This window comes from Clarias gariepinus, chromosome 8 (genome assembly GCF_024256425.1).
Source record: "Clarias gariepinus isolate MV-2021 ecotype Netherlands chromosome 8, CGAR_prim_01v2, whole genome shotgun sequence".
NCBI classification, from domain to species: domain Eukaryota; kingdom Metazoa; phylum Chordata; class Actinopteri; order Siluriformes; family Clariidae; genus Clarias; species Clarias gariepinus.
The window spans coordinates 35,597,272-35,624,351 of record NC_071107.1 but is presented as its reverse complement, the minus strand read 5'-3'; the positions used below and the strand labels follow the sequence as shown (position 1 = coordinate 35,624,351).

The 27,080-nt window shown below is 38.5% G+C and overlaps 1 protein-coding gene across 1 annotated transcript in view; it reads right to left on the bottom strand.

Annotated features, from left to right (window-relative positions):
- The window catches only part of LOC128528954 (collagen alpha-4(VI) chain), a 35,643-nt gene extending 19,415 nt beyond the window's left edge, over positions 1-16,228 (bottom strand). The window contains exons 1-24 of the mRNA XM_053502171.1: positions 16,146-16,228; positions 14,209-14,252; positions 12,811-12,907; positions 11,717-12,313; positions 10,618-11,196; positions 9,286-9,858; positions 8,507-9,124; positions 7,823-8,392; positions 7,111-7,662; positions 6,362-6,943; positions 5,678-6,265; positions 5,137-5,477; positions 4,637-4,715; positions 3,826-3,962; positions 3,536-3,628; positions 2,580-2,633; positions 2,403-2,474; positions 2,122-2,148; positions 1,993-2,037; positions 1,305-1,358; positions 1,104-1,166; positions 694-759; positions 490-543; positions 199-234 (exon numbers count right to left, since the gene is read on the bottom strand). Coding sequence (XP_053358146.1) covers positions 199-234; positions 490-543; positions 694-759; positions 1,104-1,166; positions 1,305-1,358; positions 1,993-2,037; positions 2,122-2,148; positions 2,403-2,474; positions 2,580-2,633; positions 3,536-3,628; positions 3,826-3,962; positions 4,637-4,715; positions 5,137-5,477; positions 5,678-6,265; positions 6,362-6,943; positions 7,111-7,662; positions 7,823-8,392; positions 8,507-9,124; positions 9,286-9,858; positions 10,618-11,196; positions 11,717-12,313; positions 12,811-12,886 — 5,856 coding nt within the window. The 5' untranslated portion in view covers positions 12,887-12,907; positions 14,209-14,252; positions 16,146-16,228. The remainder of the gene's footprint in view (positions 1-198; positions 235-489; positions 544-693; positions 760-1,103; positions 1,167-1,304; positions 1,359-1,992; positions 2,038-2,121; positions 2,149-2,402; positions 2,475-2,579; positions 2,634-3,535; positions 3,629-3,825; positions 3,963-4,636; positions 4,716-5,136; positions 5,478-5,677; positions 6,266-6,361; positions 6,944-7,110; positions 7,663-7,822; positions 8,393-8,506; positions 9,125-9,285; positions 9,859-10,617; positions 11,197-11,716; positions 12,314-12,810; positions 12,908-14,208; positions 14,253-16,145) is intronic.
- Positions 16,229-27,080: the final 10,852 nt, after the last annotated feature.

Below are 27,080 nucleotides of genomic sequence, written 5' to 3'. Positions count from 1 at the left end.
GTATGAAGTAGAATAATGCAAAATACTGTATAATAAAATAAGAAGGAATAGTACAGATGGAATAAAAAAAATATGAAAGCATAATGGTTTAGCAGTGACTGTGAAAGAGAATACAATGAAACAGAAATGCATGAAATAAAATGAGATAAAATAAAAAGACTGATTAATTTTTTACACTAAAATTAGGAATTGCGTTACCGGCAATCCTGGTGGTCCTTTCCTCCCATTAAAGCCCTGTAAAGCAGAAGAAATGAGACATCACTGCACTCCCTCAGAATTCCTTAGAATTCATGTTTGCACTGCAAATATTTCCTGCTGTTGCATGCTTTTCCCATGAGCAATAAAACCCATGACCCATGCAACAACACCGGCCATGCGCTCCCACTGCCGAAACCTCACTCCAAAAAAAAAAAGTCCTGTTAAGTTTTAACTAAACATCGGTACATTAGCGGAGAAGCCGCGTTAAAGCCGCAGCTGTAGTTTACTTACGTTCTCGCCACGCTCGCCAGGTTGACCCCGAGCTCCATCTGGGCCTTGGTCACCCTGACATGAAGATAGTCGAATTTATCATTTTTTAAAACAAACATTTGTATAAGTGGTTTTGTTTGGATTTTCCCTTTAATATTGTTATATAATAAGTCAAACTCTGATTTTTGATTCTATAAGATTGATTAATTAGACGCAAACACTCACAGGAAGCCCGGCGTATCCCAGCTCACCCTTTGGACCTTGCACATTGCTGTCTGCTCCAGGTATTCCCTGTTAACCAATATTTAGTGCCAAAGATTAAATGCTAACCTTTAATTATTATTTGAAAAAACAATTTACGTTCTATTATTATTATTATTTACATACTCAGTTATTCCAAACAGTTCATGTTGTGGTTAAGTATATTTAAATGTTTTAGTCATTAAATAATTAAAATCTAATAAAATTCAAAAAAAGGAAAACCTTAGAATAAATAGAGCATGAAAGCAAAACAATTTAAAGAAGGAGCATTTGTGGTACTATTAATAATATGGTTCTGAAGAATATATTAGATTTAATTTAACCACTGTTATTTTTTTTTTTTTATAAAAATGTAATTCTCTTAAAGGACTCACAGGATCTCCTCTCACACCACGTTCACCCTTTGGGCCGGAACTTCCTCTAACACCCTTTACACCCTGCAAACAGACACAAGACATAAATAAAACAACTCTTAGAATGATTATGAAATATTTATTCATATTTATAATATTTAAACTGAACCTTTTAATGGAGTTCCAAATAAAGGAATTTTTTATATATTGTACTGTACTTACTATACGTCCTGGATCTCCCTTCGGTCCCGCCGCTCCGGTTGCACCCTGCTCACCCTGTTCATGACCGAAAATCAATACAGTGTATCAGAGAATCACTCAGATTTATAATGCATCTTTTGCTTAGGGGCTCAGCAGCTCTCTCTCTTTCTCCTTTGTAGGCCTAGGATTTAAATTCGCAGCATTCTGGTTGCAAAACTAGCACCGTGCCACTCTTCATTACTTCATATTCTCTTATGATCCTGATGTTATTCTATTTTTAATATAGGCTTGAGGAATTGGTTGACCTATGTGACCTATGAATCATTCAATCATAAAAATATCTAACTTAAGGCATGAACCAGGAAGAATGATCAGGTTGTTGATTAGTGTACTGGTGATGGTAATTGCTGAGCAGTCGGAGCAGACAAGAAGGGAAATAAGGTTGCTGCTAATGTCTCATAAACAAGCAATTTTTTAAAAGTGTGCCTTTAGCCGCTTTGCAGCCTTTCTCAGTAAAACATTTGTTCCTGTTTCTTTTATTTAGTCTACATCATTTAAGTTACTTTCATTTTAATTTAGGAAATGATTAATGATCCCCTGGACCAGGACTAGCTAGCTCTATAAGCCTGTTATGTAATGGAATTTAAAAGATCTAAGTTCAAGAATACAAGTATATAGAGTATAATGTATTTAAGGGATAGAAGCTCACCTGTTCACCATCAACCCCAGAGAAACCAAACTCTCCATCTTCTCCCTGTTAGGAACAAATAACACACAGTCAGTTTCTGCACAAACATGGTGATAAAACGGGGAAAAGAAGAGCTATCCTGGTACTTACTCGGTTCCCGGTGTGTCCTATAGCCCCCTGGAGAGAAAAAGGAAAAAAAAAAAAAAGTTAACGATTTGATGGGACAAATGCATGTTTTATATTTCTGCATGAATTCATGGAGATTCGTTTTTATGGATATATAGATTTTGTAAGAAGACTAGCTTGTTTAGATTGTTGTCTGCAAGAGAATTGCTGGAATATCAGCTTGACAGCCTATAAATGGTTATACAGTACAATACATCTGTAGCAGTCAAAGCAAAGTAAAATCTTAAGTTCCTAGCATGGTGTACCTTGATGCCTCTTTTTCCAGGGCAGCCTTGGTGTCCTTGAGTTCCGTTTATACCAGGCTCACCCCTTACACCCTGGCCACAGCAAGAAATATTAGTATCCATCATGACACATGGTCAAGTCATTGTAGTTTGATCTTATACAGTATATACTGTAAGCAGTGGTAATAAGATACTTACAGGGCTTCCTTCATCTCCAGACATTCCTTGACGACCCATTAGTCCCTTTTCTCCCTTTAAATTCAGAAAAGTCGGAGAATCACTTCAAACACATAAAAGTTTAAGAACCCAACAATAGAATAAAGAGATCTCTTGGCTGGAATCATAATAAGAAAGTCAGTTCTGCACCGCTAGAGATTCTGGGCCCTACGTAATTTACTAGGCCCTCAACCTTTTCAACTGACATAGCATTTTTAGTGACCCCTAGTTTCTTAGGGTGCCCCCTGTACGCTACCCCTCCTGGCAGGTAAGGATTCCACCATTATACTGAGATTTTTTTGGATTTCTGTTACCCTGTTAAGAGTCCATTATGTTCTGAATTATCCCACAGATGTGTCCAATTGCTTAGTCCTGAGTAATCCTAGGACATTTCTTAGGGTGTCCAGAATCATAGCAAGTATGTGTGAGTCTAATAAATTCCATCAGTGTCTCTTACCCACACCAAACCTAACCAAAACTAACCTGTTGTTTTGGTCAAACTAGTTTAATAAGCTGTTTTTAGAAATGTATAAAAAACATAAAAGTTGTAAATGTTTTAAGTTTGCTAACACAGTGAAGCTTTGCTTTTTTATGGTTGGATGTGAGACTGGACTAAGGCCTAATAGATTCAGCTATAAAACATTTAGTGATCCACATTCGCCATCACTGGCACTGTTAAGAATAAACAAATAAACAAGAATGTCACTTTTTGATCTAATGTGATTAGAACCCTTCTGCCCAATCAGATTATAGAATCCATAGGCTCTGTGGTATAAATGGGTGTGGTGTGATTGTTCTTGGTACAACCTTTTTGTGTGTGATTTGTTCTCTACAGCATATTTAAAAAATACCATTTCAGTATTATATATACTCGTTCATCATCCTAAAAATTTTATAATTATAATAAAAAAGCCTGCCAAAGATAACACCAGGTGTACCTTTATCCCCGGAGGCCCGAATGGTCCCAAGGTGCCAAAATTACCACTACATGTGCATGTGACATTGCAGCACTCTCTTGATGCTACTGCCTCCTGTTTGTGCAGAAAAAGAAGAAGAAAAAAGTTTCAGTATTGTGCGCTTTCTTAAACATTAAACTTGTTGTAAAATGTTTATTTTAAATTTTACAACAATCCAAAGAATTCATTTGTTCCATTATTTCCGGTTTAATTTTTAATGTGCTCAATATAATTTCCTTGTTTGAGTTTATCAAGTAATAGAAGAAGCTCACAAGTTGTTCCAGCAGTGCATTGCCAACATTAAGCATGTTGATTGAAAGGGGCTTGATATAGCTAAAGCCTCGTCCAAATTCCAGAGCTTGGTGGTCCACGCTGTCTTTTAGAGCCACAATCACCAGTGCGCTAACCCCTACGGCACAAATGATCATAGATGTAACTCATTGCATGGCAGTACCTAAATTGAAATGAAAACACCACAAATTCTGTTCCTTAAACAGTTAGAAACATGTACACTTGTAATGAATCAAAGATTAAGAAAAAATGATTTTTAAATTGTTTAATACTTTGTTATTCATTTTAAAAAAGCCTTACTGTAAAATAAAATGTGGTAGCAATGACTAGATGTTCTAATACAGTGGAATGGATTTAGTTTGTACAGATAATATAGATGATCGGATATCCACTCCTGAAAGACCCCATACTGAACTTTGATAGCACCTTAAGGATTAGCATGGGTGATGTTAATTTTTATACTTTAGCACCATTTAGTTTAGCCTTTTATCTGCTGTTTTTATGAGCTTATATGTTTAAGTTTACGTTATGTTTAAGTTAAATTCCTAAGAAATGAAATGAAATTTCATGCCTTTTTTTTACTCGACTGAACCAAAAATGTACTGAACCATACATCGTGTTATGCAACCTGTACTCGTTATATCACCAACGGCTGGACTTTTTCTGGACACCCCTCTTATAAGTGATCATGGAGCATCTTTCTTGTTGTGTTTTATTTGTATACAATCAAATGTGTTTTTGTGTTTAATCCCCACTAAAGCTGTTAGTCACCAGTCTGAGTTTTTAACATACCACTTAGTCTGAGACTCTCTGCACTCGCCTTTAGAGACTCCATGGAATCATCAAATCCGTCTGTGAATAGGACAAGCACCTGGAGGAAAAAAGCTAATTTAAATCATTTTGTATATAGGAGGGTTCGACTTTAGCTGTGAGATCATGTGTGGTCTGTGTGTTAATTGTTTATATCAGTCTTTGTAGGATTTCTTTATGTTTCCTTTTTCTGTATTGTCTTCATCATCTAGAAACCTCTACATCCACCTAGGGACCGTAAAGGCCAATGGTGACCGTTGTATTTATTCCCATTTTCGTATGATTGTGGTAGAACCTCTGGTCAACATTCACACACTATGGCCAATTTGGAAATGTCAATTAGCCTAATCTGCATGTCCTTGGACTGTGCTAACCACTTAACCACCGTACCACCGCGTTTCTTTATATATGGCCATAATTTAACCAAAAATGCTTTTCTAAATCTCATACAGTACAGCCCAAACTGAACATAGATGGCTCACCTTCACGCCAGCCTTTGAGGTAGTGAATTTTTGTTTGAAGGAGTTTAGTAAGAGTGCATTGAAAGCCGTAGGTGTCGCAGGCCGTATTTGGAGCACCTTCGTGACCACATTCTGGTCATACTTTTTAAACTTAAAATCATCCAGAACTTTTCCGTCTTTGCCAGAGACGAGGCGGAAGCCAAATTTTGTTTCGATTTTGTCTGCGGCGACGCAGCAGAGTGCCCCAATCATGGATGCATGATGAATAGCTGCAGCAACAAGGGACTCCGTGTGTGATCCAAGTAGATGCTGCGAGCTTGTGCTTGATGCATCAAACCCAATTCCAATGTCTATTGAGCATCCTAACCAAACAGGAACAAAAACAGTCATTTATACTATATATATATATATAATATTTGCCAATGACGTTAATAAGCAAATCAATATTAACAATGCCAAGGACAAAACCCTTTCCCAACTCAAAAGTTGGTAGAGCTCATCTACAGTATACATTTTTAAATACAAATTAGACACCAAATTTGTCTTCTGAAAGGTCACTTACCTTCCGGATCTTTTATGTTATTTGGTATACAGATGGCTTCTAGAACTTTACTCGCAGTTGTCTTCAGTGGAAGACTCTCAAAGGTCTCATAGAAAACCCGCTCTTTTGAACCAGCGATTTTGATAAGCTCATGGTGATTTATATCATGCCCAATCCCGATGGCAAATATCTCAATGTTTTTTGCTCTGAGATTAGCAAGTGTACTTGGATCTTCTTTGTCATTAGCTTTGCCATCTGTGATTAGAAGCAAGTTCTGTGACACACGCTCGTTTATCCTGCTTCCATGCTCTGGTGTGAAGTAATCTCCGATTTCCTTCAGGGCTTCCCAGGTGTTTGTACCTTGTTTCCTTTGGGTAATCTCACGTATTCCTTGTTCCACTCCTGCTAAGTTGTTGTATTCGTTCAAGTAGAAGTGGTTCAGCACTTTGTCACTAAACTGGGCCACGCTAACCCGCCATTTCTCTGGTGCAATGTCAAGCTTTTTTATGATGTTGATTGCGGAGCCCTTAACAACTTCCCAATTCGCCTCGGAGATCGATTCGGACCCATCGATCAAAATGACCAGATCTGCCTTCTCCTTTTCACACACTGAAAAGAATAAATGAAAGAAATATTGAAATCAAATCAAAAGAACTTACTTTAACTGCTAGTACTTAAATTCTCTTTGGTATGGAATGCCATTACCTCGCTTCGTCAGATTGCAGAGTTGTTGATTTATTGGTTTATACAACATTCTAAAAGCATCATAGTTGTCAACATAGAAGGCCCTTTCGTTATTTCCGGTAATTTCTGTGAGCTCAGCCTTGTTGGCTTCTGCGATTCCAATTGCAAACATGTTGACCGCAGAGGCCTTAAGATCTTCAGGCCACTTTGTGAGACCAGCAGTGTCGGCAACTGGACCATCTGTTATTAAGCATAGCACCTGAGGGACCTGCTCAGAATGCCTTCCTCCATGTGCTGCTGCAAAGTAGGATAGTGAGGACTTCAAAGCCTGGGCCGTGTTTCTTCTTCCTCCAGGAGCACGCATCATTGAGATGGCATCCAGAACCTTGTCCCTGCTCATGGACTGATTTAGAGTAAACTCTGATTTAGCCTTGTCAGAATAAACGACCACACCAAAGCGAACTCTCTTCTGTCCGACGTCTGCCTTTTTTACCATTGCTTCCAAAAATTTTTGCATTAGCTGAAAATTTGCATTGTCAGGACTGCTAGTGCCAGAGCCATCCACCACAAATATTACATCCATCAGTTCGGGTCTTTTGCACTCTAAGTAGGGAAAAAGTTTGTTGATACTATGATTAGACTATGAAAGATACTATGATTGTCAAGAAATGACAAGCCAACAATTTTCTGTTCTAATCTAATATTTAATGTCAAATCTAATTTAGTACCTTGTGGTTATTGTTTAGAAACCTAAAACATAAGTGACTTACCAGTGTTGCAAATCTTGAAGATAATCTCACTGCCCAAGGTCTGTATGGAAGCAAAATTGTTGTCTAGGTAGGCTCTTTCATAAGATCCAGAGATATCAAGCAATTGGGTTTGGCTAGCATGTCCCAAACCAATAGCATAAATGTTGACGTTATGTTCCCTAAGATCTTTAGCAGGCTGTACTACATCGTCTTTGGATACGCTATCAGTAACCAGTATTAGGGACTGCAAAGTATTAGCACGCCCCCTGCTAGCCTCCTTAAACACTGATAAAACCTCTTTAAGTGCATTTCCTGTGAAGGTTTTTCCTTTAAGCTGCTGGATGGATGCGATTTTCTTTTGTAACAAGTCTTTATCATGGATGGCATCTAAGGCAAATTCCACCATAGTTTTAGTACTGTATTGAATGACAGCAAGTCGCACTCTGTTTTCTTTAATAGGAAATTTTTCTACGGCATATCCTATCAGTTCCTTTGTCTTACTGAAGTCTTGCTCGTCAACAGCATCTGCACCGTCAATAAGAAAGACAATGTCTGCTGAAAGATCATCACAAGCTGTAAGAAAGGGCAGAAGAAAGTTGTTAACTTCATGGTTGTATCTTTCCACTAACATTCTATGAATAGTTTTGCTGATAAAGCAAGAATAGATTTTAAAATGTTTAAATATTGTGATTTAAATAACACTAAAAGTGAACCTTATCTTGAAAGAAATTACCTTCAAATGAACAGATTTCTTTAAGAATTTTGGTTTTGATCAGCTTCAGGGCATCATAGTTTTGGACGTAAAATGTCCTTTTAGGACTTCCGGACACATCATCTAGCTCGGCCCTGTCTGCATCTTTTACTCCGATTGAATAGATTGTGATGTTCTCCTTCCTCAGTTCTTCAGCTGGAACGTTTACTGGTGTTCCCACAGGCTCAGACTTGCCATCCGTAATCATGATGAGTATTTCCCGAACCTTTTCCTTGCGCGTTTGAGATGCCTGCTTAAAGAGCGGGATCATTGCTTCCAGTCCCAAATCAATTCTTGTTCCGCCTCCATCCATTATTATACCTTTTACTGCTTTTTCCACGTCAGAATTGGTATTGTAAGTGTCCAGGCGGAAGACTGTGTTTGCATGGCTTGCGAATTTCACCACACCAATGCGTACTTTATTGGGTCCGATCTCAAACATATGAAGGAACTCTAAAATAAAAGCTTTCATTTCATCAAAGTCTTCATAGGAAATGCTTCCTGATTCATCAAGTAGGAAATAGATGTCTGCTTCAGCTGTAAATTTGCAGCCTAAAGTTTTGGAAGAAGAATGTTTAATAAAGAAAGAAAATATAAGAGTGTTTTATTGCAGTTAAATCTTTTTGAGGTTAAAAGGTAAGTTTAGCAAAAATAGATTTTACAAACCTTTTTGAAGAGTAATATCTTTGAATATAGGTATGAAGGAGGAGGTGATATCCCCACAAAGGCTTTTTGTTAGCATACTTGACAATGCATTGAGCTTACTGAAGCTCTCAACATTAAACACATACTTTCTAGGTGGGTAAGACGCGATCTCCTGCAGTTCGCGTACATTAACGTTTTTGATGCCAAGAGCAAAAATTTTAACGCCTGCGCGACGCAACTCTGCTGCCGGAGTGGAGATATCATCTGCAGACCAGCCGTCTGTGATGACCACAGCAATCTGCTCAACTTGTTCATCACTTCGGCTACCTCTTTCCTTGGTGAACACCTTGTCCTTGGCAAACTGTAGAGCTGCTCCAGTGTAGGCTTTGCCTCTGCCATAGGACAGCCTCTGAACATACTGCAAAAGTTCACTCTCGTCCTTGAATGTGTTGAGATAAACATCAGCTCTTGGGACATCGCTGTAGTGAACAATGGCTACTCTCACTTTATCAATGCCTACATCGAGCCCTGAAATGGTGTTTAGGAGGAAGGTGCGTACAAGCTGAAAGTTTTCAGGGCCCATGTTGCCAGATTTATCGATGATAAACACAATGTCTGCTATAGTGGCTGATTTGCATTCTGCAGAAGAACACGAACACCTTATTTTAGTGCTAGTCAAGAATTGAATAAAATCATCACTGTTATTGCAAACACAAGTTCAAAACTATAAAGTAATTTTAAATCTTTGTAAATTACTATTATGGGTCATTTATAATCTGCAATACAGCAAAAGGACATACCATCAGAAATAATGGGCACATCATGGGATTCAATCACAGTCTTGACTTTCTGTACCACCAGCGGAACGCTTTGTAAAGTTATTTTGTAGGTTTGATTTGGACTTGAAATATCCTCCAGCTCATCCATTTCAGCTTTGCCCAAGCCAACAGAGATTACGTGCATTCCATCCTTTTTAATGGTACGTGATGGTCGAATGACACTGTCGTTCGACTTTCCCACACTCGTCACCAGCAGGACTTGTTTGAACCCCTGGGCGATTCGACTGCCAGCCGAGGTATTGAAGAAATTTTTGCGTGCATGTTCGATTGCCTTACCTATTTGACGCACGCCTTTGGGCTTAAGTCGGAGATTGCGTATGGCAGTTGTGATTTCATCTTTGGTCTTATTGTTATTAAGCAGAAATTCTTCTTCGACATTGTCGCTAAACTGTGCCATGCCAACGTGGTTACCATCCTTTTTCACAGCAAGCTGGTTGACCAGTCGTATCAGGAAGCTTCTGATTTGTTGGGACTCAGGTTTTGATGCGGTACTATCCACCAGGAAAAAGACATCAGCAAACTTAAGGGAAGAAGCTAAAGTGGGAGAATAAGAAAAAGGAATGAAAAAGATAAAACTAAAAAAAAAAAACTTATAATGGTACTCCAACTGATTACTAGGTTATGTGTTTTAATATGACCGTCTATACACTTTTTTTTTTCTTTTGCCCATGGCCTTTATACTGTAGGTGGCCATTTTAATGATTATTAAAAACAATTAATGGGACTGTAACTGACAATGTAATGGAAAGTAGCATAAAGATTTAGTGGCTGTTAAGCATACAGAGCTCTTTATTGCTTAAGGTAATGTTTATTTATTAACTCATCTTCAGTAACTCATGATCAGTGTCATCAGTGTCAAGGTGGGTCCAGAGCCCATCCCTGGGACACTGGGACACTGGGACAGTATGCCATTGCAGTATAACATGCCTACACACATTTATACACAGGCAATTTAGGGTATTTTCAGATTAGGCTCCAGTAATTTATGCCATGCTCAGGATGAATTGCCCCCCCTATTGGCCCCCCGTTATTTTTCCGTACTCTGGCACATTCGCATACAGATCTTTTACTTTCCGATACAGCAGGTGGCAGTATGCCTACTATTATTGATATTTCAGAAAATGCTCTACAGTCCATTAGACCACCTTTTCAAGTGGACAATTAAACCTGTGATAATTAACGTGACAGCTTTAACGTGATAATGCTAATAGCTAGATCTGTAGGTCATTTTTACTTGATGAATCTGAATATATCTGAGCACAGCCTGGATTAAAGAAAAGATGTGCAAATTACCTCGTAATTGGTCATCGACAGCAATACAAACTCTTCTGCGAAGATTCTCAATCAGATCTGCTAAATTTTGGTAACCGTCCCTGCTAAATAAGAATTCTTTCTGGGGACTGTTAGCGATAGCTTGGAGTTGTGCAGTATCTGCTGGTCCCATCTTGACCACAAAGACAACGACTCCCTGCTTGCGGAGCTCCTGAGCCGGCCCTTGTACACCGTCACTTGATTCCCCATCCGTGATCACGACAGCAATCTTAGAAATGTCTTGTCTAGCTTGGCTGAAGTAGGTGTTTCTAATGAAGTCCAGAGCAATTCCTGTTCTTTTTGGCCCACCCTTGCGGTATGTGATGCTGAGCAGCTTTCCGAGTAGATCTTCCTTCATGGCTTCATCTGCACTAAACAAGAACTCCTGGTACGGTTGGTTGCTAAACTGGGCAAGACCAACTCTTACCTTTTTTTCGCCAATGTCAAGTCCCTGTACAAATTCATGGAGAAAACGGCGAATTTCTCCAAATTTGGTGTCTCCAATAGTGTCAGATGAATCCACAAGAAAAACGATGTCTGCTGCAGTAATTTCGCTGCATTCTAGAAGAAGGAAAAATATGAATTTGGTTAACTGAAAAGAATCAGAGTAATTTTCCCCTCAGTTGATGAACTTGTTCAGTTGTTTTGACTAACTTTTTAGTGAATAATGAAAGACTTTGGCCTTCGGGTATAGGTATATGGTATGGGCAGTGGTAGCCACTGTTGGGCTTCTGAGCAAGGTTCTTAAGCCTCAACTGATGTATAATGAGATTTCTAACTTCTTCAAATCAAATAAATTAAAAAAACATCTCATAAAACTTTACCTCATCTACAATTCCATGTTCATTAATCCATTGATGTTGATCCTCTGCCATGCAACTTTTTACATAAGTGGTTAATATACTCCCTGTGTAAGTTGTTAATACGATAATGCTTTAGAAAAAGAACTTTGGCAATCGGATCCTCAGTTTCAACAGCGCAGTGGTGTAACTGAAAATACCTCACAATTTAAGTTTAAAAAACCCTCAAGATAGACAAGCGTGTTCAGAGACTCCTCTGATTTTGTACATAGAGCTCTTACCTTGTCGTTCTCCTTGTGCCTCTTCCACGGTGGTGCACAGTTCCTGGCTGACACCCAGCGAGATTTCTTGGAGGGCATTAAAGTCAGACACCCTGTACACATGATGATCATATGGCTGACTCGCAAGCTTCTTTAGGAATTTCTCCTGGGCGTCTTTAATTCCAATGGCATAAACTTTGATTCCTTTCTGCCTCAGTTCTTGAGCGTATGGTTCCACGTCATCTTGAGACTCCCCGTCTGTGATGACAAAGGTGATCTGAGGCACCATTTGATTTGACCGACTCCCCGCTTGCTCAACAAAGTGGTTTTGCAGCAAGAACTGCAATGCCCGGCCTGTGTTGGTGCCACCAGTTTTATACGGCAAGCGCTTAAGGTAATCAAGAATCTCCTGCTTTTCTTCATAGGTATTGAGGAAAAACTCGGTTTTTGGCGTGTCACTAAACTGGACCATGCCAACCCGGATTTTATTGGGAGCGATGTCAAAGTTGGACACGATGGACCCGAGAAATTCTCGAATCTGTTGGAAGTTCTGTAGACCGACGCTGGCTGAGCCATCCACTAAAAACACAATATCAGCCTTGGCTTCCTGTGTGCACACTGTAAGAAAGAGAAGCCAGTTTATTGATTATCTATAACTATGTTCAAAAAAAGTGCCAATAATGTTAATCAAAAAAAAAATCATATTATATATAGTTTCATCTCACTCACTCAACGTCTATACCGCTTTTATCCTGTATTCAGTGTCGCGGGGACCTGGAGCCTATCCCAGGAGACTTAGGGCAAGAGGCGGGGTACACCCTGGACAGGGTGCCAATCCATCGCAGGGCACACACACTCACTACGGGCAATTTGGAAATGCCAATTAGCCTAATCTGCATGTCTTTGGGCTGTGGAAAGAAAACGGAGTACCCGGAGGGAACCAAGCACGGGGAGAACATGCAAACTCCATGCACACAGACAGAGACACGGGAACCAATTCTGGTCGGGAATCGAACCTGGACTCTGGAGGTGCAAGGCGACAGTGCTAACCACTACACCACCATGCCGCCTATACAGTATAGTATATTTCTCATATTTGGTTAAAATTAACTTACCAACTTTTTGGCCATGGCCTATGAGACAGTGTGAAGAGATTGCAAAAATACAAAGTAATCCATGAGCGAACCCCATCGCTGGACCCTTTCTGGTCACCTGAAATAACACTTTTTGTAAATTGCAAATTATCTTTTTATTTTACAATATGGTTTTTCAAATCTTTCATATAAATAAACCCATGGTCATGAAATCAATTAAAAATAGGCATGTCTCTTAAAATGATGGATGTGATATAAGTCAAATAAGTAAATTACAGTCTCTTGCAAAAGTATTTATACCCCTTGTACTTTTCCACATTTCATGTTACGACCAAAAAAGCAAGTGTATTTTATTGACATTTTAACAAAGTGCCAACATAATTGTAACCAACACAAAGTGGAACATAATTGTAAAGGAGAAGGATTTTTTTTTTTTTTTTTTTTTACAAATCAATATCTGGTTAATGCTTCCTTTGCCCAGCCTGCCAGTTTAGGTGGACGTCCATGTCTTTGTAGGTTCGCAGTTGTGCCGTACTCCTTTCATTTTCAGATGATAGATTGAGATGTTCAAAGGTTGCTTTGTGTGATGTTCAAAGCTTGGGATATTCTTTTATAACCTAACAATGCTTTAAACTTCTCCACAACTTTATTCCTGATCTGTCCGGTGTGTTCCTTGGGCTGCATTATGATGTTTGTTCCTTAATGGTATTTAACAAACCTCTGAGGGCTTCACAGGATAGCTGTATTTATACTGTGATTAAATTACATACAGGTGGACTCTATTTGCTAATTAGGTGACTTCTTAATTAAATCGGTTCCACTGGATTTTAGTTAGGGGTATCACCCTAGAGGGGGCTGAATTCAAATGCACGCCCCACTTTTCAAATTTTGATTTGGATAAAAACTTCGGACAACCATTTATAATTTTCCTTCTACTCCACAATTATGTGCTCTTTATGTTGGTCCATCATACAAGATCCCAATAAAATATATTTAAACTTGTGGTTGTAAAATGGCAAAATGTGGAAAAGGGTATAAATCCTTTTGCAAGGCACCGTGATTAAGTTTAAATAAACCGTGTAATTTATATACATCGATTTATAATGTTTGTATTGTGTGCTTTTTCTGTTTTTTTGCTTGATATTCTGTTTCCGTTCTGTACCATTAACCTATGATAAAAATTATAAGCGCTTTTTTGTAAGCGGGCAAACTTGGAAAATCTGCAGGGGATCAAATACAGATTTCCCCCACTGTATGTGTGCAGTATATATATATATATATATATATATATATATATATATATATATATATACTTTACATTAATTTTTTTATTTTGGAAAATTTGTTTAAATGAATAATAGCACAATAATTTTGCTATGTAAAAATGAAAAACTGCTTAATTTTGAACATCCACTTTACCTTATCATGTGACTTTTTTTCAGACTGTCATTTGAAGTTTTACTCTGAAACATGAACACAGTTAATAGATTTTAGACCTTTACATTTTTTAAAGATTTTTATTGATCAAAGTTTCAATCCTTCAAAGCAGATAACACTTATTCTTTAACATTATTATAATTTCATTGTTGTCAGCTTTTCCTTCATTTTATTTCAAAATTAATTACAAATTCCAAGGTCAATGGTAAGTATACTGTACAGTATGGTTAACCTACTCTTAATGAAAAACTATAAATAGACAACAAGATATTAGCGTTAGCATATTTTAGCCAACAAGATATTACCAAGATATTAGCATCGTTCTCCTTTTTTCCTTTCTTTAAATACTGTATTTGTTATACTTCAGATTTTATATCCAATGTTCTCCAAATATCCTGGTAGAACTTTGACCTCTTTATATATTTTTTTTCTTGTTGGTTTAGCCTCATGTTGCAAGTTGCTGTCTTATTTCAGAAGAAACCAATAGTTATTTTTTACTTCTAGTTTTAGAGAGAAATTCATTATAATACTGTACATACTGTAGTGTTCCAGTAAATCCCCACCCACCTCCCCACGCAAAAATACTGTAGTACTGGGAAGTGCAAGCATTTTCACTGAAATATAGATAGAAACTGGTGGATTATATAATTAATTAATGATTTTTTCAAAAGTGCTTTATCCGGGTCAGTGTTGTTTGAAAGTAATACTGTAGGTATGCTCAGAGAAATGGTGTAATACTATAAGAGGCAAATAATCAGCACTATGGTGGGAGTGGTGGCAGTTGCGTGGAGACAGTTCTCGAAGGAACTTGGATGATAAGCTTTTCTAAACCCTTTTTTATTTTTATTATTTTATTTTATTTTATTTTATTTTTGGTGGAGAATCTGTCACTCTGATCTTTAAACAGTCCAGACCATACATTGACATGACAGCCTTCATTGCTGTTTATTTGAAAAAAGGGTGCATTATATAACGATCAATAATAAGATTAGCTCCACATAACATTAACATTGCCTAACCAGTAAACTGGTACCAGGATCATAGGCACCCAAGGCTCACCCATGCTCGCAGGGGCCAAAAACCAGTCCACCCAGTCTGATTCTACAGAAAAGCCAAAGAAGCGAAAATCCCTGAAAAAAGTCAACCGAACCGGCCTTCAAACACCCAAGAACCCAATCTGATTAAGCATCCATGGAACAAACAAGTCTGCTCTACGTAGGACTCACAGCACCAAAAGGATCCAGTGCCAACATCCTGGTACTAAACACCATAGCACATCCCCAAAGGCCCCGCAGAAATACAGTGAAGGACTGGGGCTCCTCTGGTGGCACAAGAACAACTCATATAATACTATAATAATAATAATAATAATAATAATAATAATATTTATCATTGTAACAATATGGCAGATCGGTTTATATTATGTCGCTATTTTAACTCACTGAGAACTTTTTTGTCAGATCTTTTTGGTGGAAGTGTAACATGCTGAATCTGAACATACTTTTAAACCGACTCACACTGTACATCATAAAATAAACATCATTTAAAGTTTTTATTTTGTTATTTTTATTGTGCTGCCTAAGACTTGTGCACTCCACTGTAAAATACCACAAAGTTGCAACAAGGTGTTACTTCAGTTTCCACTTTGTATAAACATATACCGTATTAAGATTTCTGTTTAAAGTTTAATTGCCCGAACACTCGATCAGGCTCCTTTACTCAGTATAATAACCTGAAACTTTATCTAAACTCCAGTTTAAATATTGTTCATGTTGTCCACACAATGTTTTAAATTATTATAATTTAAACTTATTAACACCAAATCCAAAGTAACTCAAGTAGAATAAACATATTTTAGTAAAAAAAAAAAATTTTCAATAATAAAAGATGTGAGAGATAAATAAAGACAGAACACTTACATGAGCCGGTGATGAAAGTCAGAGGAAAAAAGCGTCTCAGAACCGCGGACACCGAAATACTTGGCATGCGCGTTTATGGAGCCACTCCTCACTGATTTGATTTGACACACACACACACACACACACACAGAAAGAGGAGGGAGAAACAGCACATAATAATTAGTAGTCCATTTTATTTAATGTTTAGGTGAAGTAAATTTATATATCAAGTTAAATCTTTCACCTCACACACTTCATATCACTTATTCTCTTTTTCTTATTTTTTTCGCATTATTAAAGCGCAGCACTGTTGAACTCTGTGTTCTGATTCTTTGGAAGGTGTCGGGATTTTCTTTGTAATTTCTCTGTAACAAAACTGCTTCGTGACTAAGCTAGTACTAAGTGTGTGTGTGTGTGTGTGTGTGTGTGCACGGTCAGTGTTTTCTTAATGTATGTTTATAATCCTTTCTTTTCATACAGACGAGGAATGTTCTGGCATTATTGTGTGATGCATTGCTTACATTAAGTGCATTAAGAGTGTTTGTGTGTGTGTGTGTGTGTGTGTGTGCGCGTCTCTCTCTCTCACGCACACACATAGACTTCCTCTCCTTGTTAAAACAAAAGAATTAAGTAGAAATTATTATAATTTACCACTGAAATTTATTAAAATATTAATAATAATTCGAACAACTATTTACATCTTTTTGTATTTTGTCTACACAAGACAAGAACAGCTTAACATTTAAACCATAAAAGGATTCAATGTGCATGTAAAGTGATGAGGCAGAGTCTCAAAAGATATACAGAGACAACTGCTGCTAAAACCTTCTTATAGAGTGTGTGTGTGTGTGTGTGGGGGGGGGGGGGGGGGGGGGGGGTCTGAATCAGTTGAAAGGACGTGCAAAAGTCATTCCGATGAAGCCCATGGTGGAAATGATAAAATAAGCAAGTGTAGCAATCGATATATGATAGGCGGTCTTGGAAAACGTTTTGATCGTTCCTTTGACTGAATATGACCTTTGCAGGAAATTAAAAATGTGTTTTGGACTAAATCTGGTTTTTCCAGATTTTTGACACAATAACCGTATAAAAATATGACATGCAAATAATTTTTTTTTCTCTTTCTCTCTTTTTATCCTCGCCTTGGCTTCCTTCAAGACTTGGGTAAGGAGGCAGTTTATCAAACAAGAAGTCGGGTTTTGGATAACCTCATGTCAGTGATTATCACAAAATACAAATAATATTTTGCTTGAATTCGATGTCGGATCATAACAATACACCTGTGATTAAAATGGACGGGGTCTCTCTGTGCATCAGACTTGCTTGTCTGGTGCATGTCATGAGCTCGATCACATCTGGATCTGGGAAGGAGGAGGCTGGGTTGTTGGTGAGTGGTGGGCTGTGGTGCACTGGGTGTACTGGTACTGTTCTATCATAATTAAAATTGACTTATTTTATTGCAGTTTTTCAATTCATTGGATTTTTTGTGGGATCGGTTTGAGCGGACTGGCCTTTAGTCCCCGCGGGCATGGGTGGGGCTTGGGTGCCCATGACTCTGTCAGCAGTTTACTGGTGTATAATTCTTAAACAATGTTAATGTGTTAATATTATGTAGTGTTAATGTTCTGCTTGAGTCATGAGTCAGCTGGTGGGGGTCGATTCAAAAAGGGATGTTCTTTAAAGTGAGCTTGAAGTTATTAGCGTATTTACTGTATGTATTTATGATTTCTGTTGACATGCTTTGTTTATATTTCTCCAAGAAGTGCGAGCATTGTACTGTAGCAGCATTTTCACACTGACGTTTTTGTAAAAATTAGTTTTTGGTGTTTTTGCTCTAAAGCAGCACGTACCAAATGTTTCTTTTACGGTTTGGATTGTTTTTTTTGTTTTTTTTATCTGTGACAGAAAAACCAGGCAGTAAATCGTACAATCTAGTCTTGGCTTAAAAGTAATTTCCTGACATAGTAAATGTCATGCTTTAAGCAATTTGTTGGATTTTTATGTGGCATGATGACCCTGATGTAAGCACTCCTTTCATTTCAGTGCACTTTTATTTTTATTTTTTTACTTTTTTTTTGGAACTTTGTGTAATAGAAACTTTCCATTAAAAAAAAATGTGAATGATTTTCCAGGTCAGACAACGGACAAGTACAAACACTCTAAAATACCACTGCATCAATCTCAAAGGTCAGGATGACCCTTGACATTTTTTTTAAATATTAAGTAACTGGAACCAATTAAGGTAAATATAATGTAACAATTAATTTTATATCTAAAGTAGAAGGCAAGCCGGCGGAGGCGGTGTGATGCAGACTGTTTTAATGCAGCGGCTCATCGGTGTACACGCTCTTACAAGATGTGATGAAAGTGCTACAGAGCCACTAACATTGGCCCGAGTATCTAAACGCACATGTTCATAGCTGTAAAAAAATCGGACCGTGTGCCAGACGGCAGTACATTTCCATTATGTCTGTTACACCAAGAATGCAAACTAAGTGTATTTAAACCGATGAAGACTTCAAGCTGCTTGTTGAAAAGAGCGAGCCATTCCGAGAGCATGCCTTCCAGTTAAAGATAATGTTAATTCAACTTTACGACGTGTCAAACTCCAGGAATTTTTTTCAATGCTGTAATGCTGCTCAAAACAAGACCACATTGACTCTATGCTTCAGCTCATGCGCTAATGTCCCAGACGCTACAGCTTAAATTCCAGCTTATTTTGACAATAACTCTTATTTAAATAAATAAATGTATAATATATTTTTTTAAAAATAGACTCTTGAAGGCTAGGCTGTGGATGATAAACTTTCAGTGCACCACCAGCTCCGGATTTTTCAGCTGCATAGCTTCAGCCTAAATCCCTTCAGTCTGAAGAGCTTTTCATATAAATATTTGTTTTTGAAGACGCAGGCCTGCGGAGATCCTTCTCAGAGACCAGGAAGAGGTCGAGATGCCTTTTGCTGATGATCCACAGAAGGCGCTGTGATGGAGAGTTATGAGGTCATTTCACCAGATGCACATCGAGCCTAGTTTTATACTGTTTAGAAATTCTCATCTAGGAAATCCATTTTTGGCGAAGGCTGGACGGAATCTATGCGATTCAGCCAACACGGCTTTGTATCAGACATGATCTACTGCTACTACTGAACATGATAAAACCTCTGATGACCGTTTTATTCTGCATAATAATCACACGGAGGCATAAACGGATTAAAAGTAGATGTTATTTAGCAAATAAAACTGCGTAGTTGTTAATATAATGAATGATGGAAGGAGTCTCCAGTGTCAGAGGTAAAAGATGTAAGTTTTTTAGTCGACTTCAGAACAGAGGATTTCTGCAGAGTCTCAGTATCATGACAAGCTGTGATTTCTCTCTCAACTTCAAGAGAGAAAGTAACGAGTCTAAAACCAGAAGCGCAACAGGGTCTCACTTATTATTTGACCAGCGATAGCAGGATCTCTGCAGTTTGTCAGAATCTAGGGTTTTATATTTGTATTTTGTAGGAAAATGTACTAAACAGTTTTGTGTTCTTTTTTTAAGAGAGTTTAAATAATAACTTTTAATTCTACTTTAGTACAAATGCAAGTACATGCTATTTATTTAAACATAGTAACAGAGTATAATTATAAACTCTGGTTTAAATGTTAAATGCTGTTTTTTTTAAATTACCTTATAGGCGAATGAACAAAAAGGAAGTAATAGAGTTAACTAAACACACAAACAGTTAATATGGATGCTTTGTTCAAAAGGAACCATGTACAGTAGCACGGGCGGAGTCAAACCTGGTTCATCTAATCAAAGCGAGATGTTAGACCGCAACATGTTTTCAAACAAAGAGAGAAATAATTTGTGATTTTTTTTTTTAAAGCTGGAAGTAAGGGATAAAATGAAAATAAAATAAAATAAGTTGCCTGACATTGGTGTTTTCCTGAACTAGACAACAAATGAGAAAACTGTTTCAGATTCTCAAAAAAATTCTTACAGATAATGTATTAAGAAATAACTATTTATAAAGAAGTAATTGTGAAGTAATAAGATTAACCAATAAGAGTTAGTAAACAACACAACAACTGCATTAAATAGTAATAATAATAATAATAGATTATATATTGAAATAATGACTTGCTGTAAGAATTAAAATAATTGCTTTAGGATGTTCTTCGAAAGAGTTTTAATAATCTTCACAAAGCCTTGAGTTATAGCGATAGTTAATGTATTTTTGCATGTGGACGTTTGCAACAACAGACAGAATCTTTCTCTACCACACCGGACCTCCTTCTTCTCTCACACACCAACTGCGGCACCATCCTGATCAACCGCGCACCACTGCTTCACCTGATCACGGCATATATAATAAGTGATAATATCATTTCATCATCAGATGTATTTATATAGTAGGTTTGATTCTGTAACATGCTTTAGGAGATAAACGGACAGGTTTGGAAGAAAAATATCATCAACCCTAGTGATGTTACATGAGGTCACTTGTAGGTGAAAGAGATTATTAGCGGTACAACAAAAACTTTTTCTATCTGTGGATTTGTATACAGAGCCGCGTTTCATTCTCTTTCCCCCAAACCCTCAGGACCTCAGGGTCTGTCCTGTTTCCTGCTTATCTTCCTGTCTCCCAGATCAGCTGTCTGAGTCGCGCTCGGTAGCCACATCCAGTCGGTCTCAGTTGTTACCGGCGACATTAACAACTATTCAGCTAGTGTTTGGATGAAGTCGACTATTTATGTTAAAGTCATTATAAATAGTGAACCTCCACAACATGGGAGTTTTGTGTAGCAACTATACAAACACAACAACAACACAAAGACACCAGCGTGGTACCACTGCAGCGCTCTGTAATCTACAATAAGTAGCAACAATTTTATTATTTAATTAAGAATAGTGATTAATGAGCACCAAAGTGAAGTGGTTTAAGACAAATGTGTATCGAACATAGCAGTAGTTACAGTGTCGTCACTCGGTTAAAAGAACCCTTCTTTTTTTGTTTTTTTAAATCCGTTTATAGTTACATTTAACATCTGCGCTGTTCTCACTTACATGATAGCAGCTATAAACAGTCATTTTCTCACTTTTATTTCCCTCTTAAGATTTACGAGACCAAAAGAAAAAAAGAGGTTAATGGTGTCAGAGAAGAGATTGAGTTGTTGCTATGGAAACAATAACGTATTCGAGCCTGCACATTGATAGAAACCTGATGTTTACTGTTTGTTGTGTCCGGAAGCTACTGTAGGAACATCACTCCACACCTTCTGACCAATCAGATCGAAGAATTCTGCGGCAGTTTAAAATATAAATATAATGTAAATAATGTGTTGATTCGAACGTTTTTGACATTGTTGCTTGTTGAAGCTTGAAACAAATGTATAAAATTTTGAAGTTACTTATTAAATTATTAAGTTTGAAAAAAAGGCTCATGAGGAGACCTTTGCGACATGCCACGTCCTTCTTCCTAAATTAGTGATGGTTTGGTGCGGACACCAACACTCCTACACACACACCGAGTCAGACAGACGCAGAGCCTCCAGTGTGCTGCTTCTTGTCCCCTGTGTTTACCGCCCTGGCAGTGTTACACATTAGCTTATTCACACAGATGTGATCCTAAGCAGATGTTCACGTACCAGAAGAGAAAGCTCGACCGACTCGTGTCTGAAACGTGTACCGGTGGACAAGATACTCATCCACAATGGCAAAATATGTCCCCGTTGACACGTCCGATATACAAACGCGCAGTTGTGGCCGAGCCTTAGCGGATTTTCTCCCTTTTGTTTACTGCTGTGGAAGGAATTCTGTCTGGAGACTTCAAACAAGCGTAATTCACTCTCTCGTTCACACTCGCTGCAGCCCAGCAAGCTCAGCACAGAATTTAACCACTAGTGTATACTGTATATGTATATGTGTATATGTGTGTGTCTGTGTGTGTTTGTCCGTATCGGTCTTGACATCGGGAGGACCGTCCGCTGTACCCTGATGATCAGACCCGCGTGATGGTGTGTTACATCAGCTGTACAAACTGCAACAGCGACCTGGGCTGGATCTAAGGTCTCTCAACCTGGGGTCAGCCAGCGCTACAGCGAGGGCGTGTCATCCTGAAGAGGGCGCTGGAGAGAAAGAAAGATGGGTTTCAGGAGCATGAGCCCTGAGACTCACACAGTGGGATATTAGTGTGTGTACGTATTGTATAAGGGTGGCACACACACCGCGAGAACTAAAATAAGCATCAAATTTAGATTTAAGATCATATGAGATTAATGATCATACTGTATTTTTACACACATGCAGAACAAGGATGTTCTCTCACCACCACCCCCAGCTTCTTATGTTCCTGAGAAACTAGTCAAAGTGAAACTTCTCTGTCCTAAAGATGTTGGACAACACTGTGCTGACACTGGAGACTCCTTATCTAAGCGCTAAGAATGTCTTCATGTTAATATCCCGCTGGGCCTGAGGAAACCCTTCATATTTTCTTCTTGTTTAAGTGGAATGATCATATTATTGTGTTAAATACATTTGTTTGTCATTATGTACAGTAAACATAACAAAACAACAATGTAGCCTCTTATCCATCCATCATCAATCACTTACCTGTCGGGTCACAGGGGTAGTGATTCCAGCAGGGAACCCAAAACTTTCCATTCCCTCGTCATCTCAATCACTGACCATGAAAAGGATGTTTATCTTATAGAACATGACCCAAGGTGGTGCCCGTTGAAGACATGTTTTCCAATTGATACTCTGGAACCACTTAGACAGTCACCTAATCCACACTGACCTACCTGGTACCTTTATAGACTGATTTACAGCACACATTCAGATACACACAAGGAGCTAAGCAAGGTCTGTGTTTATTTATTGTTGAGTAACTAGACGAACTTACACACAAAGTCTCATCATCCACCTGACCCAAGCCTCACACCTTACCTCTCACACACTTACCATACAGCATTAGTCCCCTGAGCCACCAGAGAACTCGGGGACTGCTCAGTTGTCGTGTCTCATTCTGAACAAATGCTCAATGAACGGCAACAGTGGAGGACGAAGTTACTACTGTAAATGCTGAGCAGCTTGTATCAGCCCCTGTGGCTCTGTGGGAGAGTGCATGACTATCATCCTTGAGGTTGCTGGTTCAAATCTAATCTTGGCGGTTGTAAAAGATTTTAAATGTTTCCATTGAAAATGCAAAGGAATGGTAAGTATGCTGTTAAAAACCTTTCTCCTTTGAGTAGCTGTTGTGGTGCTGTGGTTTAAGGGCATATGTTGTAGTTCTGTGGAGGTCCTGGGTTTGATTTCCAGCAGTGGGGGAAAGAGTTTTAAACCTACATGGCTAATGGTTATATTTATTTACAGTAACATACATGTGTATGTACAGTACACTTGTGTGATAAATGTATGTGTATATACATGATGAACAAACATGTACAATATATAGATAGCTATATAAATACAAGTATATATATAGTATTAATGTACATGAACATTATATGCAGTATGTGAATAGGTGTAGCTAAATATACTAATGTGCACACGTATAGATTATATAGATATAAAATTATTACCTAGTTCTGGTCCACTGCAGCATAACCCCTGGTCTCATCTCTCTAGGAACCCCAGGTGGGACAGACTGGCTTTTCTCTCTCTTTCTCTCTGCCAGATTTAGTGCCCCACCTGGTTCCAGCACTTTCAACTCACCTGCAGGCAGTCTCGATCCTGTGCGGTGCACACCACAAAGGGACTCACCCTTAGACATCTGAGCCACCGGTGCCTTCAGACAAACCTGTCTGCGTTTTCACAGGGATTTATCCTTTACTTTGCATCACAAATCCCAAAAGACATGTGCTTATGAAGTAAAATCCCAAACCCAGTCTTGAACCTGGGTCCTCAGACTGGGCAAGCATGCACTCTTTACACTCTGAGCTATCTTTCCTTTATAGCAAATTGAATTTGCTTTGCTTGCTTTTTTTAGGTTTACTGTATCTTCAGCTTTACACAACCTAGCACTAAAGAAATAAAAAAAAACTGATACTAGTGAAAAATCTTTGGTTTATCTACAACAGTGTGTTAGTGGAGAGGATCACACCATCCCCTTGGAAAGCCATGATCACTGGTTCAAGTCTCAGGTAAGCTTACTGTCTGTGTGGTGTTTCAATGAGTTCCAGCAGGTGTGTGTGAGTATACACATAAGAAGAGGAATAAATCTGGACTGTACAGTAGATCTCATACATGCTGAACATAAACATACTAACTACTTAATCCTACAAAGAGGAACATGATTCTTCTTCTTTTGGCTGGTCCCGTTAAGGGTTGCCACAGTGGGCCTTTTGTCTCCATCTAACTCTGTCTACCACATCTCTCCAGCATGTCCTCCCTCACCGCCTCCATAAACCTTCTCTCAAGACTCCCTTTTCCTGCCTGGCAGCTCCATCCCTAACACTTTCCTGCTGATTCACCCCTCATCCCTCCTCCGCACTTGTCCAAACCATCTCAATCTGGCTTCTTTAACGCTGTCCCCAAACTGTCCTACCTGCAATGTCCCTCTAGTATACTCTCCACTTTAGATCCTGTCCACTCTAACCACTCCCAAAGCACACAAGAGAAATCACAACATCTTCAGCTCTCCTCTAGCTCCTCTTCATGCCTTTTTGTCAGCGGCAACATAATATATACGATTCTGATTGGTCAAAATGTCTTGATTCATTTTCTGGAACAAGCAGCCTTACCAGTAAAGCAGCAACCACAAAAATAACACTTAATACACTCAAAACACCCATTTGTTCATTCAGCCCCAGGGACGTTGTTACTTTTATGACTTGTTAATAAAACAGTACAACTTACATTGGATTTTGGATTAAACACCAAGCACCAACCACACGATGAAAAAAATATTCAGTATTTAAACTCCTTCACAGGGTCTGAGCAGTAGATGTTGGGGGTCAACAAAGGTCCAAGGAGTTTGTGTAGTGCTTAGTATTATTGGATACTGTAGGATTAGTGGTCTGTATATTATTGTAGTAGGTTACAGTTGGGTCAACTTTATCAGCTTAATTTCTTTGCAGACTGCCAAAACAGTGCGGGGGGAGGGGGAAAGGTTCTGCTCCCATGACCGCGAAGCAGAAGCTATGTACAAGTGAGTAAGAACTCACACAGAGCCAAAAAAAAGAAGTCATAATACAAATGAAACATGTGTGATGGATGTGGAATTTTGTAAACAAGATAAAACGAATGCTTGTAAGATCTTACAGATGACCAACATGATCCTGCAGGTTTCACACAAAATCTCTCACCATCATGGTTACAACTGGTCAAAAAAGTAAAATATGATCGTTTACAAGAACCACAATAAAGAGAACAAAGGCATGAATTACTGAAACATTTTAACAAAAGCACATGGAAGAGATGATTAACCACAAATATACAACGAAACATCAATCATAAAACCATGAATTACAAAACGATATGTAATTTCACACATCAGGGCATGGGCGGCCCAGTGGTGGGTGTCTGGCCTGCCATGCAGAAGGCTCAAGTTCAAATCCCAGCCCGTGTCCGAATCCCAAGCCCAGTTCAAATGGGAGGGTTGTGTCAGGAAGGGCATCCAGCCTAAAACCTGTGCCACAGGTGACCCCTCGATGAGGAAGGAGCTGAAAGTCCAACACCAGTGTAATCAAATTATATAAAAATTGATAAAAATTACATTATAAGCCTGCATGTATGTGTTTTTGTGATGTAAACTGGATTAAATTGTGAGGCCCCGCAACCACCAATCCACACACAGAAAATCTGTGTAGATCAGACAGTTCGCATAGTGTGACTGGACAACCACGGGTGTCTATTAAACCTGTCTTTTATTTTATAGACAGGTCATGCGCTAAACAAGTAAAATGCCAAATATTCAGTCTTAATATCTTTATTAAAAACTTGAGGGGAAACACAAGAATAGCCTCATTTTAAAGCCAGAAGTCAGAATTGGTTGCAAAGGAGCCTGTGGCCACTGATCCTTTACAACCACAATGAAAAAGGTTAAGCTGGTTCCTGAGAAGACACCCAAGTGTAACCATGTAGCTGGAGCACAAGTAGCATATCTGCAAACTAGAGGGGTCACCTCTGGAGCGGCTGTGGGACCACAGCAGAGTAGAGGGCCAACAGAAGCAGGGAACAAAAGAAAGAAGTGTTTTCTTTGGATAAATTAAGAAAGAACCTTAGCAAGTTCCAGGAATAAAGCAGCTGGTGAAGTGGACAAGGCCAGCAGAGCTGAGAGGTTGAGACATCAAGGCCTTAAGACCAAAAAAAAAAAAAAAAAAGAATGTTGTTTATGTGAGGGAGCTCTGGCAGGGTGCCTTCTGGTGGTCAGAACTACACATTATCTGGTTTCTAATGCAGGCCTACTTTTATGACCCATCTAAGCTGTATTCCTAGGGTTTGGTAAAAACCTCAGACTTAATTCGATCAGAGATGAAGAATCCTCCTGGAACCTCCAACTTTCTACCTGTGAAAGTTTGCTGCCAAGTTCAAAAAGAAATTATAAATTATAACAAGGTTTTATAAAGTAATGAAGTCGATAATTCCTCAAGACAAACATAATCAAATCAATATTAAAGACAGAACACATTTTATACACAAATTTACAACAAAACTAACAAAAATCAACAAAAGTTTCCGATATGTATGGGGATTTAGGTTCACTGCCACAACCACATCCTAAATTCCCAAACATCAAGACTGTGAGGCAACAAAGGAAAGCAATATAAAGCTGCTTTGAAAAGACTAAGCAAAAAAATAAATTAAATTGTTCCTGGGAGCCACGTCACATTATTCAACTTTACAACTTACACCAAGTGATTTCTAAGGAGTTCACACAACTGATGCAAGAGCGCTATCTGGTGGTTATCTGGGTAAATAACCAACATCACATCAAAAACCGAGGATTGATATTACTGTACAAGTCAGGA